A 16,799-nucleotide genomic window follows, 5' to 3' on the forward strand; every position below is an offset into this window, starting at 1 on the left:
CACAGACCAACTAAAAAATATACCAGAAGGAACAAGGGAGAGAGACAAGTAAGAAGAGGCATCTAAAGCTATTGGATTTGTTCCTATCTACCAAAAAACACTCATGTAAATACACTCATACACCCAGATTTCCTACAGTAATAATTTTCTTATATTTTCTGGGAGGTGATTTCCTAAATGGTGACATGAAGGGCAACATCAAAGACTACCATCTGAAAGGGGCTCAAATTTAATTGGACCAATCTGTACAGCAATATATGACACAGGACATTGTTGGAAACAGCAGAGCAATCAGTTAATTAGTAGAGGCTAATAAAAATAAATGAAATTGGGTCATTTGTAGATATGTGGATGGACCTAGAGTCTATCATACAGAGTGAAGTAAGTCAGAAAAACAAATATCGTATATTAACGTATATATATGGAATCTAGAAAAATGGTACAGATGAACCTAGGTGCAGGGCAGGAATAGAAACGCAGAAGTAGAGAACGGACGTGTGGACACGGGGGGAAGGGGAGGGTGGGATGAATTGGGAGATTAGGTTTGACATAAATGCACCACCATGTGTAAAACAGATAGCTAGTGGGAACCTGCTATATAGCACAGGGAGCTCAGCTTGGTGCTCTGTGACAACCTAGATGGGTGGGATTGGGGGTGGAGGGAGGGAGGTCCAAGAGGGAGGGGATATATGTATACATATAGCTGATTCACATCATTGTACAGCAGAAACTAACACAACATTGTAAAGCAATTATACTCCAATAAAAAAAGAAAAAAAGAAAGGGACAGGAAAAAAACCAAAACACAATTAGCAGAGGCTAAATGCAAGGTGTGATACCAACAGAGGCAGACAAGTTAACAAAGAGATCAGAGAAATAGATTATATTAATCAGGATTCTGCAGAGAAAGAAAACCAATAGGAGATACATATACATAAATACATATATGTATATATCTATCTACAGATAGATACAGAGAGAGAAAGAGAGGTTTATTAAAGAAATTAGTTTATGCAGTTAAGGCCAAGAATTCTCACATCTCCTGTCTGCAAGGTAGAGAACCAGGGAAGCCAGTGGTAATTCCCTAGTCCAAAGGTCTGAGAACTACGGGAGCCCATAGTATAACTCCCAGTTGAGGTCAAAGGCCTGAGAACTAAGGGACTGCTGGTATAACTCTCAAAGACTGAAGACCAAGAACCAGGAGCTCTGATGTCTGAGAGCAGGAGAAGATGGACATCCCAGCTCAAAAAGAAACAATGTGCCCTTCATCTGTCTTTTTGTTCCATTTGGGCCCCAACAGACTGGATGATGCCCATGTTGGTGAGGGTGGATCTCGTTACTCAAGTCTAGTGAATCAAATGCTAATGCTTCCAGAAACACCTTCCAAGATACATCTAGGAATAATGTTTTAGCAGCTACCTAGGCATCCTTTCAGCCACTCAAGTTGACGTGTAAAATTAACCATCACAGAGACACTCAATGAGCACCCTGTTAACATCACTGTCATTCTAAGAACAGTGTATATGTCCAAGGCAGAGATCTATGACAAGTGACATCAGAGACAGCACACTGTGGGAGAAAAAGATTTCACTCAAATAGTCCAGCCAAGTCACTAAACAAATATTGATAAGTAAGCAAAAATAACAAGCTCTGCAGAGAAAGAAGGAATCACCATGAGGGTAGGTACAAAATATTATCTAAAGTATTTTTTTTTAATTACAAGACATACAAAGAAACAGGAAAATTTTACATATAGTGGAAAAATAGCAGAACTAGAAAGAATGGAAACCGCTTGTGAGAGGATGCAGATACTGGACTTAGCAGACCTCAAAACAGCTATTATAAATATGTTCAAAAAACCACCAAGCCTAAGGAAGTAAATATTGGTATGAAGACACCTTGTCACACAGAGAGTAAGAATAAAGAGAGAGAACAAAATTAAAATTCTACATTTGAAATTTATAATAACTGCAACAGAAATTCACTGGAAGGGCTCTAAAGTAGATTGAAGCTTACAGGAAGAAGAATTAGTAAACCTGATGATAGATCGATCAGCAAAATGCAATCTAAAGAACAGAGAGAGAAAAAAGAATGAACAAAGCCTCAAATAAATGAAGGACACTGTTAACTACATTAACATTCATAATGGGAGGACCAGAAGAAGAGGAAAAGAGCAAGGAGCAGAAAAAATATTCAATGAAATGATGGCGAAAATCTTGCAAATGTAAAGAAAAATATTAATCTGCAAATTCAACAAGATAAACTCAAAGCGGGTAAACACAGAGATCCACGCCAAGAAGCAGCAGGTAAAAATATTTAAAAAAGAAATACAAAACTTCAAAAGCATCAAGAGAAATTCAACTATTAACATACAAGGAACTCCAATAAGATTAACACCTGACTTCTCATCAGAAACAACAGAGTCCAGGAAGTGGGATGACATATTCAATGTGCTGGGGTAAAAAAATCTGCCAACCAAAACAGCAGAAATATTGAAAACTGAAGATGAAATAAATCCACAGATTAAAAAACTAAAAGAAAGCAAAAACAAAAAAACAAACAAGAACCCACTGCTACTAGACCAGCCTTACAAGAAATAAATTCTTCAGACTGAAAGCAAGTGATCCTAATCACTAGCCTAGTCACTAGTTCAAATCCACAAAGATTGTAGGTAAAAGTAATTATGTAATTTTAAAGGACAGTATAAAGGCAAATTTCTTCCCCTAACAATTTTACCAAGGCAGTGAATAAGTCAGCACGCATGTAATTGTATTGTAGTGCTGGGCCTGTAGCATATAAAAATGTAACATATTTGACAATAAAGCAAAATGAGGCAGAGGAACAAAGCCATGCTGGAGTAAGGAAATGACCCTGGATGGTAATGTGAATCCACAGGAACAAATGAAGCAGAAATGGTGAACAAGCAAGTTAATGTAACAGACCATAAATACATACTTGCTATCCATTCTTGTCTCAGTCCCTTTAAGAAACTTCAAATTATATAAAGTAATAAGTACAACAATGTATTGTTGGGATTTAAACATATTCAGATGTACTATGTACAAAAGTAGTAACACAAAAAGAGAAAAGAAAATATAGAGCTATATATGAGTAATGTTTCTATACCTCACTGGAGGTAAGGTAGTATAAACCTGAAGTCATTCTGAAAAGGTAAAAATGTATTAAGTAAATCCTATAGCAACCACTAGGAAAATAATTTTTTAAGTAAAATTATCATTAAAGGAATCAACATGCTATACTAAAATATACCCACTTAATGAAAAAGAAGGCAGTAATAAAAAGAACACAGGCTCAAAAAGGCACACGTAAACACCAAAAAGTAAAATGGCAGGTGTAAATCCAACTATATGAATAATAACAGAAACTTGGAATGCACTGAAAAATCCAGTAAAAAGACAGCAATATTCAGGTTGAATAAAATGTGAGAATCCAAACACATGCTGTCTACAAGAGATACTCTTTATATTCAAAGCTACAAATAGATCAAAAATTTGAAAAACAGAAAAACATGTAACAAGTACACAACATCTATAAGGCTGGAGTGGCTATGCTAATATCAGACAAAATACACTTTAACATAAAAGATGTTACTAGCGATAAGGAGGAACATTATATAATGATAAAAGAGTTAACTGATAAAGGAGACATAAATCTCAGTGCATATATGCTGCTAACAACACAGTTTCAAAATGCATGAAGTGAATACAGAATTGAAAGGTGAAACACACACATCAACAATAATAATTAGAGAGTTTAATATCCCACTTTCAGTAATGCATAAAACAACTGGGCAGAATATGAAGAAAAAACAAACAAAAAAGAAGGCACGAATAGCACTATAAAGCAACCAGATCTAACATTCATAAATACAAAACTCCACTCCAAAATCGCAGAATATACATTCTTCAAAAGTACACATGAAACATTCCCCAGAATAGATGTAAAAAGATTCTGCCAGCATGATGGAAGGAAATTACAAATCAATAATACAAAGGAATTTTGAAAATTCACAAATAGGAGCAAATTAAATAACACATCCCTACATGAAAGAGTCAAAAAAGCAGTAAACAAGGGAAATTAGAAAAATACTTTGAGATGAGTAAAAATGAAGACAAAACATACCAAGATTATGAGACACACATAAACCAGTACTTATAGGGCAATTTATACCTGCAAATAACACTATTGAAGGAGGACGATCTCAAATCAATAACCTAACCCTCTACCTTAGAAAAACAGGGGGGAAAAAAAGCAATACAAACTCAAGGCAAGCAGAAGGAGGGAAATGAGATTAGAGTAAAAATTAATGAAACAGAGAATAGAAAGAAAATAGATAATTCTTTGAAAGGATTAACAAAACTGACAAATCCCTAGTTAGATTGACAGAGAAGATTCAAATTACTAATTACAGATGAAAGATGGTATATACACTAGGGATATAATATACTAACATTACAAAATTGTAATATTTTATACATTACAAAAACAAAAATAATTGTAAAGAAATGTTATGAACAATTATATGCCAACAAATTAGATAACTTTAATGAAAGACAAACATTCCTGAAATTAGGAAAAAGATACAGAAAGTGACTCAAGAATAAACAGAAAAATTTGAAAAAACCTATAACAAGTAAAAACACTGAATTAGACATTTTAAAACTTCCCATAAAAGGGCTCAGGTTCAGATGGTTTCACTGGTGAATTTTACCAAACACTTAGAAAATAATTAATATTAATTATTCAAAAAAATGGAAAAGATCACTTCCTAACTCATTCTATCAGCCCAATATTATACCCTGGTACCAAAATCAAACATCAGAAGATACAACTACAGATCAGTATCCAAGAATACTAAGATCAACATCTTATGAGTATTGAAGACCCACAAATCCTCAACAAAACACTATCAAGTTTTATCCAGTAACATATAAAAAGGATTATAAAGGATGACCACGTGGAACTTACCCCTCTAAAGCAAAGTAGGTTTATCATTTGAAAATGGTAAGTGAGTGGCAACTCTGTGCTCTCCTAACTCACTCCACCTGGAGGGTGACTTCTCTGCACTCTTCCTGTGCCTCACTCCAGCTCATGGGTATCTTCCAGAAAGGAACTTCCACAGTAGTCTGGTACCCTGACTGTTGCAACTGCTACAATCTTAGAGAGACACCTCTAAGATCACCTGGCTCTGGTGGCTAGCAGGGCTTATACCTGTGGTCCCACAGAATTATATATCCACACTCTTTAAAAGGTACTGCCTGAGGGTCTGGCCTCCAATCAGCCTGAATCTAGATTCTGAGTGAGATCCTCTGCTTTGGGACACTGATAGGTCTTGGAACACCCTCACATATTGGGAGCCACTAAAAATAAATTAGGCTGTTTAGACAATAGGAAGGTTTTAAAGGACAACCAAGAGCTAGGGCAGAGTTGAAGAGTAAAACATATCTCTTACATGAGACTACACCTTCAAGAGTGGAGAGAGGCTATTTTATCTAATGCATAGAAGCCAACACAGATCATAAGGATTCAACCCAAAAGAGGATATAACATTTGTAAATATTTATGCATGCAACACAGCAGCACCTAAATATAAAGCAAATATTAAGAGACCTAAAGAGAGAAACTGATGGCAATACAATAATAGTAGGGATGATAATATCCCACTTTTGTCAATGGATAATCCAGATAGAAAATCCATATGGAAACACTGGACTTAATCAACACATCAGACCAGATTAATTAACAGATATACACAAAACATTCCACCCAAAAGCAACAGAATACACATTCTTCTCAAATGTAAAAGGAACATTCTCCAGGATAGATCATGTGTTAGCCCACAAAATACGTCTTAACAAATTCAAGAAGACTGAAATCATATCAAGCATCTTTTCCAACCACAATGATATAGAATGAAAAAAAACAATTACAAGAAGAAAACTGGAAAGTTCACATATATTTGGAGACTAAACAAAACATAATACAGGCCATGTATGACAGGACCACTGCTAAAATCATACTCAATGGTAAAAAGCTGAAAGATTTTTCTGTAAGATCAGGAACAAGACAAGGATGCCCATTCTTGACACTTCTATTCAACATGGTATTGGAAGTCCTAGTCAGAGGACGTAGGCAAGAAAATGTAATAAAAGCCATCCAGGGACTTCCCCACCAGAGAAGATAAGACTCCACGCTCCCAAGGCAGGCGGCCTGGGTTCAGTCCCTGGTCAGGGAACTACATCCCACATGCATGCCACAACTAAGAGTTTGCATGCCACAACTACAGAGCCCACATGCCGCAACTAAGGAGCTGGCAAGCTGCAACTAAGGAGTCTGCCTGCCACAACTAAGACCTGGTGCAACCAAATAAATAAATTAATTAATTTTAAAAAAAGCCATCCAAATCAGAAAGGAAGAAGTAAACTGTCATTATTTACAGATAACATGATATTACACATAGGAAACACCAAAGACTCCATCAAAAAACTTTTAGGACTAATAAATGAATTCAGTAAAGTTGGAAGATACAAAATCAACATACAAAAATCTGTTGTTTCTATAGATTAATACAAACTATCAGAAAAAGAAAATAAGAAAACAATCCCATTTAAAACTGCATCAAAGAGACTGAAATATCTAAAAATAAATTTAACCAAGTAGATAAAAGACCCACATATTGAAAACTATAAGACACTGATAAAAGAAACCGAAGAAGACACAAATAAACGGAAAGTTACTCCATGCTCATGGACTGAGAGAATTATATTATTAATATGTTCATATGACCCAATGCAATCTACAGATTCAAAGCAATCCCTATCAAAATTACAACAGCATTTTTCAAAGAAGTAGAACAAACAATCCTAAAATTTGTATGGACCCACAAAAGACTCCAAATAGCCAAAGCAATCTTGAGAACAAAGAACAAAGCTGGAAGTATCACACTTCCTGATTTCAAACTATACTACAAAGCTATAATAATCAAACAGCATGATACTGGCATAAAAACAGACACACAGATCAATGGAACAGAACAGAGAGCCCCAAAATAAATCCATGCATACATAATCAATTAATTTAAGACAAAGGATCCAAGAATATACAACATGGAGAGGAGAGTCTCTTCCATAAACAGTGTTGGGAAAACTGTACAGCCACACGCAAAACTAACTCAAAATGAACTAAAGATAGGAACATAAAATCTGAAACCATAAAACTCCTAGAAGAAAATATAGGCAGTAATAAGCTCCTTGATAGTGGTCTTGGCAATGATTTTTTTTTTTTGGATTTGAAAACAAAAGCAAAGTCAACAAAAGCACAGTAAACACGTGGGACTACATCAAACTTCAAAGCTTTAGCACATAAAAGGAAACCATCAACAAAATGAAAAAAGCAACACACTAATAGGAGAAAATATTTACAACTATGTATCTGATAAAGGGTTAATACCTAAAATACATAGAGAACTCATACAATTCAACAGCAAAAGAAAAGAAATCTGATTTAAAAATGAGCAGAGGATATGAATAGACATTTTACCAAAGAAGACATGCAGATGGCCACAGAGTACATGAAAAGGTGCTCTACATCATTAATCATCAGGGAAATGTAAATCAAAACACTACTTTTGGGCCTCCCTGGTGGCGCAGTGGTTGAGAGTCCGCCTGCCGATGCAGGGGATACGGGTTCGTGCCCCGGTCTGGGAGGATCCCATATGCCGCGGAGCGGCTGGGCCCGTGAGCCATGGCTGCTGAGCCTGCGCGTCCGGAGCCTGTGCTCCGCAACGGGAGAGGCCACAACAGTGAGAGGCCCGCGTACCACAAAAAAAAAAAAAAAAAAAAAAAAAAAAAAAAAAAAAAACACTACTTTTTCTAAAATTAAAATATATTTGACATACTTTATAAATTTAAGGTGTACAACATGTTACCTTGACAAATTTATAAGCTATACTGTGACTGCCACTGTAGCAATAATTAGCACACCTATCATGTTACATAATTATCATTTCATTTTAGTAGTTAGACGAATTAAGTTCTAGTCTCTTTAAGTTCTAGTCTCTTAGCAAATTTGATGATTATAATACCATACTGTTGCCTCTATTCACTATACTGTTCACTAGATCTCTAAGGCTTATTTATTGATTACAAGTTGGTACCCTTAAATAGCATGTCCTATTTCCTCATCTTTCATCCTCTGGTAACCACCACGTACGTCACTCTCTTGTTTTTAAGAGTTTGGCTTTTTCAGACTCCACATATAAGTGATATTATATAGTAACCTGTCTTTCTCTATCTGACTTATCTCACTTAGCATAATGTGTTCAAAGCCCATCCGTATTGCAAATGGCAGGATGACCTCCTTTTCTCGTGGCTAGATAATATTCCACTGTGTATACATACTGTACACATCACATCTTTTTTATCCATTCATCTGTTGATGGGCACTAAGATTGTTTCCATACCCTGGCTACTGTGAATAATGCTGCAATAAACATCAGAATGCATATATCTCTTCAATATCCTGTTTTCATTTTGGGGGCGTATACAACCCAGAAGTATAATACTGGGTCATATTCTAGTTCTATTTCTAATTTTTTGAGGAAACTGCATACTGTTTTCCAAAGTGGCTGAACCAATTTACATCTTAACCAACGGTGTACAAGGGTTCGCTTTTCTCCACGTCCTTGCCAACACATCTTAACTCTTGTTTTCTTGATGCTAACCATTCTAACTGGTGTGATGTGATATGTCATTGTGGTTTTGATTTGCATTTCCCTAATGATTAGTGATGTTGAGCATCTTTTCACATGCCTGTGGCCATTAACAAAACTACTTCTATAAACTCATTAAGACACATTATTTTTTTCACACTACACTCTCAGCTCTTACAGTACAGCAGGTACTCAATAATTATTTAAGTCAAAAAATGGCCAATAACAATAGGAATGCAGAGCAATGGAGGTAGTAAGGCAGGCAACTGAAATTGCTTTGAGAATCATAGAGTAACCAAGAAAAACAACAGTAAAGATGAGATGGGCAAAAACTGGACTACTGACAAATTTCAGAATGATGAATATTCAAAAAGTGAATCCAAAGGAGAACATTTTTTGTAAGAGTGGTATCTGGAGGTTTGATTCAAAAAATCAGTATTTTAAGTCACTTATAAGGATTAGACTCTCTAATGTGATATTCTTCAAAACACATTTTAAAGTTGTCACCCTCTGGACTAATAAATTCCCTGATGTTCATTTGTTCAGTACACATTAACTCACCTGGGAAGCTCTGTCTTGGGAATTCTTCCTCCAGTATCCATGGCTCCTCTCCTTGCTCCAGCCTAAAGATCACCTCTGGTTTGGTAACACAATACCCTGTCAAAATGAAATAATTTAGGACTTGGACCGGGTGGCCTAGACTTCAGGGCCTCTGAAAGAGGAGGAAGCTTCTAGAGCTGGTTAATGAAAGTGCCACTGAACATTTCCTTAGAGAAGTAAATACAAATGTCTTCCTGGTGCCCAAAAGTGACCAATAAACATTGACTCCTAACGTCCAATCTTAAATATCATTAAACTCTACAGAATGTCCATATGCTTCTTAACTAAAAGCATTTTTTTCATTATAAATTTGTGGCCAGGATGAGGGTCTGATTTAAGATTCTCATGCATTTATTATTACTTGATGCCTTAGTCAGTTCGGGCTGTTATAACAGAATACCACAGACCAGGAGGCTTAAACAACAAATATTTATTTCTCACAGTCTGGAGGCTGAGAAGTCTGAGATCAAGGTGCCAGCATGGTCAGAATCTGGTGAGGCCTCTCTTCCCGGTTTGCAGATAGCTATCTTTTTGCTGTGTCCTCACATGGTGGAGAACGCAGAAAGATCCCTTTTCTCCTCCTGTTTTTGTAAGTGCATTAATCCTACCATGAGGATCTAATAATTTAATCTAACCCTAATTGAGGATTAGGGTTTAAAAGAAAATTTTAAAATGCCATTTAGAATTACATAATAAACAGACCTTACCCACTGAGACAAGGTTACTGTAGTTCTCCAGCATCACATCTCTGTAAAGGGACCTCTGAGTTGGGTCCAGGTGCTGCCACTCCTCTTGGGTGAAGCCCACAGTCACATCCTTAAATGATACCGATCCCTGGAATTTCTGTTCAATCTGAAATGTTCAGAATTAAGGTGACATGGAAAAAGATGTATGGTAACAAATCCTTACCATAATTACTGTTTACAGATTGTCAAATTGGTTTGCAGAATGTTTCTTTTGCTTTATACTCTGGGAGAAGAAGAGAAATCATAGTAGAAATATTTTGCCATTGCATTAATTATTAATTATCAAGCCCCCACAATGGATCTGGAACTATGCTAGTTCTTGGAAATACTAAGATTACTAAAAATCATCCTGTATTCAAGAAGCATATAATCTGGTAAGAAAACTTGCAGTAATATGTTACAAGCACTATTGTTAAAGTACACACATAACAGATTAAATGAGAAGCAAAACTAGTTCTATTTTGAGCTTCACTGAGGAAGAACAGCTGTTGGATAAAGAGTAACACTGTGTTCTTCATGAACACAAGGCCAGGGCACAGGCAAAGGCAGCGGCCCTCTAACATCTTCAGGAAATGAGCAAAAAGGCAAACAGCAGAGGAGGAGTTGAGATAAGAAAAAGGGCCATGGACGTATTTAAGGAACAGATTACAGAGTAACTTCAGACCAATAGTCTCCAAAGTATGTGATAACTTTCCACGTTAAAGAATATTTTTGAACACTACAGAAGTTTATATTTATAAATTATAGAAATAAACTAACAATAAATTTATTATGAACTTTAGCTCTATTCTTAGACTTAAAATGTAAAAAAAGTCTATTATTTTATTTCACTACAATACATATTCTAGGTTCCAATCCTTCAATTCAGAGACAATAATTAGGATGTGTAGAAAATGAGACAGGAAAGATTTTGGAACTACTGAACTTGAAATGTCTGTAGAACATATAAGAGAAGATATTCAATTGTATTGTTTTTGATATCATCCAGAGTTCATGCCTCTACTTGAGGGATCACTGCTGCAGAGAAAGAGGAGCCAAAGAAGAGATTCAAGGATATACTGAAAGTATGTGACCAGGTTTTTATATCAGAACCAATTCTCTGTTTTAAAAAAAGGGAAGGGAAAACTAAAGGACAAAACAACACCATTTACATAAACTACTAAGGTAGAAACTGGGATGCAAGTAGAGCACTGATAAAAGGAGATAGAGGGCTTCCCTGGTGGCGCAGTGGTTGAGAGTCCGCCTGCTGATGCAGGGGACACAGGTTCGTGCCCCGGTCCGGGAGGATCCCACATGCCGCGGAGTGGCTGGGCCCGTGAGCCATGGCCGCTGAGCCTGTGCTCTGCAACGGGAGAGGCCACAACAGTGAGAGGCCCACGTACTGCAAAAAAAAAAAAAAAAAAGTAGACAGACAGCAACAGAATGTGATCAGCAATTCCCGGGCAGAAAAGGAAATGTTTTCTCAGGGTATATGCATGAACAGCTGTACAGATACTAGAGTCACAAAGCAAGCCAGCAACATTAGAAGAAAATAGGTTGGGCACTGTACTTTAGCAAGATATGTCTTAACTATAATAAATCTGAAGCATAATACTGGAGGTGTAGAATGAAAATAAGGACTTGGTAGACATTAATAGTTTAGTAGTGTTTGAAGTCATCAAGAATGAATCAGAAGGCTCTCAGAAAATTAAGAGTGAAAATAAAAAAGACTGGAAGCTGAGGGAAAATCACTTTTTAACTAGCTTACAGAAAAAGAACAGGTCATGAAGGCCACGACGGAATTTTCTGAAAGGTAGAATTACAAGAAAGAATAGTTTTTAAACCTAAGAGATGATGATATGACCAACTCAGTAAATACAGAAAAGCAGGATTAAAAAAAAAAAAAAACCTCTTGGCAAACTAGAAATAGAAAGGAATTTTCTCAATGTGATAAAGGATTTTTACAAATACCTCCAGCAAATATCACACTTAATGGTAAAATATGGAAAGTGTCCCACTTAAAATTAGGAGCAAGATAAAGACACCTACTATCTCCAATTTTATTCAACATTTTTCTGAAGTTCTTAGAGTAATATAGTACAACAGTCAAGTACACAGAAAATCCAAATAAAAGTATCCAGAATAAAAGTTTTAGAAATTAGATACAAGTTCAGTATAGCAAATTTCAGAAAATTAAATATTTTAAAGGTACAACTCACAATAGCAAGAAAAATACGAAAATCTTCTCAAAAAATAAAATGAAGGAAAATAAGAAGACCCAAATAAATGGAGGGATGTAACAAATTCCTGGATAGACAGGCTCAATATTATAAAATATTATAATATTATAAAAATATCAATTCTCTCCATGCTGATGTACAAATTCATAGCAATTTCAAACAAAATCCCAGACAAGCTAATTCTGAAATATGTGAAAATCGACAATCTTGAAAAAAAATTAAGCCAGAAAGAGTATCATTTATCACGTATAATTATCAATATACCGTAATTAAAATAGTGTGATACCAGCATAAGAATTTTCATATCAACAGAATGGAAGAAGAGTCCAAAAACAGACCCACACATATATGTCACTTGATTTATGACAAGGGTAATGGAAGGACAATCATTTGAATAAATGATGCTAGTTTAATTACTGATATAATGAACATTTATTGCTACCTTAAGTGTAAAGAGAAATATATTTTAGACAGTATATAGATCTAAACTTGAAAAGTAAAAGAATAAAAATTTTAGAAAATGCCATAAGAAATACCTTCATGACCTCAGGATAGGCAAAGATTTCTTAAACGGGACACAAATTATATAATAACACTATAATATTAAGAACCTACCCTTATCAAAAGACAGAAAGAGAATAAATACTCAACACACAGAGTGGGAGAAGGCATTTGGAATACATATACCTGACAAAGAAGTCCTATCCCTAATAAAGAAAGACATTTTATAAATTAACGAGGAAAAAAAAGGGCAAGTCATCTTGGTAACTAAACTGACAGCAAACCCTTCAACAGAAACTATGAAAATGAGAAGACACTGGGTAAAAATCTGAATAGGCCATTTGCAAATAAGAAAACAAAAATGGAATGTCATTTTAAGCAGCTAGGAAAAATGCCACTAGAAAGTTCCAAATCCAGCAAAAGCATTCTTCTGAAATGAATATATTTTCCACATAAGGGTTGAAAAAGTTATCAACAGTACACACAGACGAGAAATACTACAGTTATGGAAAATGATACCTGATGGAAGCACAAAACTTCAGGAAGTAATCAATAAAACTGAAAATGGACTTTAAAGCAACAAGTAACGTCTTCTGGAATCTGTGACAAACACAAAAGTAAAATACAGCAAAACACTAGTAAAAGGATACTTAAACTGTTTTAAGATTCTTGTATTGTCTGTCAAGTGGTAAAGCACTATTAAAGTAGGCAAAAATAAGAAAACTATAGAGGAAAAGCTCAATTCCTCTGTTTTACTCTACTCAGGTCACCAAATTTGTGGGAGTTTTTCCCACTCCAAGGAATTAACTCTGACACTATAGTGTCAGAGCCCAGGCTCAGTCCCACAACACTACTCCCACTTCAGACACGAATTGAAAATGCAGATTGTCACCTGTACATCTCACCAATGGATATAAATCAAGGTTCCCACACCCTCCTCTTTTGGGTCAATAATTTGATAGAGTGGCTCACAGAACACAGAAAAATGATTTACTTACTAGATTAATGGTTTAATTATAAAAGGATACAACTCAGGAACACCCAGAAGGAAGAGATACACCAAGCAAGAATGGGTAAAAGGATACAGAACTTCCATGCCCTCTCAGAGCTCGCCACCCTCCCAGTACTTCCACATGTTCAACAACCTGGAAGCTCTCTGAATCCCATAAATTCAAGGATTTTTATGGAGGTTTCATTATATAGCCATGATTGATTAAAGCACAGGTCATTAGCAACTAATTCAGCCTCCAGCCCCTCACCCCTCCTCAGAGAGTTCCAACCCTCTAATCACATGGTTAGTGTTCCTGGTACCCATACCTCATTCTTAGAGGCATTCCAAAAGTCACCTCATTAACACAAACTCAGGTGTGGTTGAAAGCAGCTTGTTATGAACAGCAAAAGACACCAATTCCACCTTAATTTCTCTGGAGCTACTTCAGGAACTGGGAACAAAAACTAAGTATTATAACAACAGATGCCCCTACAGCTCTTAGGGATATTATTAGAGTTTTAGGAGCTAAGTTAAGGAATCCTGGAGGAACACCCAAATAAATATTCATTACATATAACAACATCACAAATACAAACTGTAATATCTAGAGTAAAAACTAAAAAAATACAAAATTTTATAACTAAAAAGCTACTAGATATAAAAAGAAAAAATGCCTTTCAAAAGGAGAATGGGTAAGTAAATTATAGTATTTTCATGTAGTAGAACACTATGCAGTAATACAAGGAATAAACTACTGGTACAGGCAGCAACATGGGTGAATCTAACATATATTGAATGAAAAAAGCCTCATATAAAAGTGTACACACTAATTCTATACATCTAAGTTTCAATAACAGGCAAAATTAACAAATAATGATAGAACAGTGCCACATAAGGGAAGGGAAGTTGTTAAAGATTGGAAAGGTCATAAAGGAACCTGAAGGGGTGGTGGAAATATTAAATATCTTGACCTAGTTGGTAGTTACTAGGACATATATGTGTTTTTTTTTTTTAAAGCAGTATACAGTTATGATGAATGCACCTTACACACTTTACTGAATCATGACATAGCAAAAAACAAAACCAAAAGAACCAGAATGCAAACAAGGAGGAAAATGGCATATATGAAATGGTGAATGAATTCATAAAAGCAGCAATAACAAGATGCTAGTAAAGTGACAGCCAGCAGCTGTAGGAATTTGCAACAGGATAATTTATACCTTCTGAAACAAAAGATATGAAGCTGTGACAATTTCTTATGCTGCTAATAAAGAACATGTAAATAAAAATTTTTTATCTGTTGATGCAGATACATATCATGAGTAACAAGGCTGAGATTCCTTAAATATCTGAAGAGGGAGAGTACACTGAATGAGAAGTAAAGTAACATAAGTTTACGAAGAGGTAAGGTGGAGAGAGATGATAAAATTTAGGTATCTTATGTTAAAACAGAATATTGCATTGTAAGCTCAGTGTTGAAAAAACAAAACAGAATAAAATAAAACATGTAATGAACAACCAACAAGAAAAAGTACAAATAAATATACCGTGGATGGAAGGACTAAAACCAAACAACAATAAATGAAAATAGGTTAAATCACTCAATGTAAAAAACAGTTATCTTAAGCTTGAAAGTCCCACTTTTTCTTTTTTTTTTTTTTTTTTACCAGAAAAATATCCTAAGGAAAACAAAACAGGATTTTGTTTATATCTCTACTGTAGGACTTGTAATAATACAAAAATTATGTGTTTGTTTTAATGCCCTACATAATTCTAAGAGTTTCTCCTTATAAGGAGTTATAAATATATATCTCATTCTTCTTAAAATCCTCAGCCTCTGGCACACAATAGGACATATAATAAATATTCATAAATGGTTTCTGGAAAAATGAATAAAGAACCAATTAAGTTACATTAAGTGAATATTAATTTCAGGGAAAGGGAGACTTATCTGTGATAAAAATAGCTGTGGTCAAGTGGAACAATGAGCCCAGACATAAACCCACACTTATGTAGTCAACTTATTTTTGACAGGGTGCCAATAATACACAATGGGGGAAAGGACAGTCTCTGCAGTAACTGGTGTTGGGGAAACTGGATATCCACGTGCAAAAGAATAAAACTAGACCCTGATCTTACACCACTCACAATAATTAACTCGAAATAGATAAAAGACTTATACATAAAAGACCTGATACCATAAAACCCCTGAAGAAAACATAGGGAAGAAGCTCCTTGACATGGTTCTTGGCAATGATTCTTGGATAAGACACCAAAAGCACAGGCAACAAAAGCTAAAATAAACTAGGAGAACTACATCAAACGTAAGAGCCTCTGCACAGCAAAGGAAACAATCAAGAAACTGAAAAGGCAACCTACAGAAAGGGAGAAAATATCAAAACATGTTTCTGATAATGGGTTAATATCCAAAATCTATAAAGAACTCATACAACTCAAAAGCAAAAAAGCAAATAATCCAATTGAAAAATGGTTAAAGGACCTCAATAAGCATTTTTCCAAAGACATATGAATGGCTAACAGGTACATGAACAGGTGTTCAACATCACTAATCATCAAATGCAAACAAAATCACAAGGAGATATCACCTCACACCTTAAAATGGCTATTATCAGAAAGACAAGAAATAACAAATGCTGGCAAGGATGTAGAGAAAAGGGAAGCCTTGTGCACTGCTGGTAGGAATGTAAACTGGTGCAGCCACTATGGAGGACACTATAGTGGCTCCTCAAAAAATTTAAAATAGAACTACTATATGATCCAGCAATTCCACCTCTGGGTATAAACCCAAAAGAAACAAAATCACTATCCCAAAGAGATAGCTGCACCCTCATGTCCATTGCAGCATTATTTACAATAGCCAAAACATGGAAACAGCCTAAGTGGTCCATCAACATATGAATGAATAATGAAAATGTAATGGATATATACAATGGAATATTATTCAGCGACAAAAAGAAGGAAATTCTGCCACTGGAAACAATGTGGCTGGA

General features: G+C 35.4%; 1 protein-coding gene across 2 annotated transcripts in view; it reads right to left on the reverse strand.

The window, feature by feature from the left end:
- The window catches only part of LOC307056818 (zinc finger protein 33B-like), a 50,168-nt gene that overhangs the window by 24,136 nt on the left and 9,233 nt on the right, over positions 1–16,799 (reverse strand). For both annotated transcript variants that reach the window (XM_079709780.1, XM_079709779.1), the window contains exons 3-4: positions 10,039–10,183; positions 9,293–9,388 (exon numbers count right to left, since the gene is read on the reverse strand). In XM_079709780.1, the coding sequence (XP_079565906.1) occupies positions 9,293–9,388; positions 10,039–10,183 (241 nt within the window). The remainder of the gene's footprint in view (positions 1–9,292; positions 9,389–10,038; positions 10,184–16,799) is intronic.

Source organism: Hyperoodon ampullatus (assembly GCF_949752795.1).
Source record: "Hyperoodon ampullatus genome assembly, chromosome: 1".
In the NCBI taxonomy this organism is placed as follows: Eukaryota; Metazoa; Chordata; class Mammalia; order Artiodactyla; family Ziphiidae; genus Hyperoodon; species Hyperoodon ampullatus.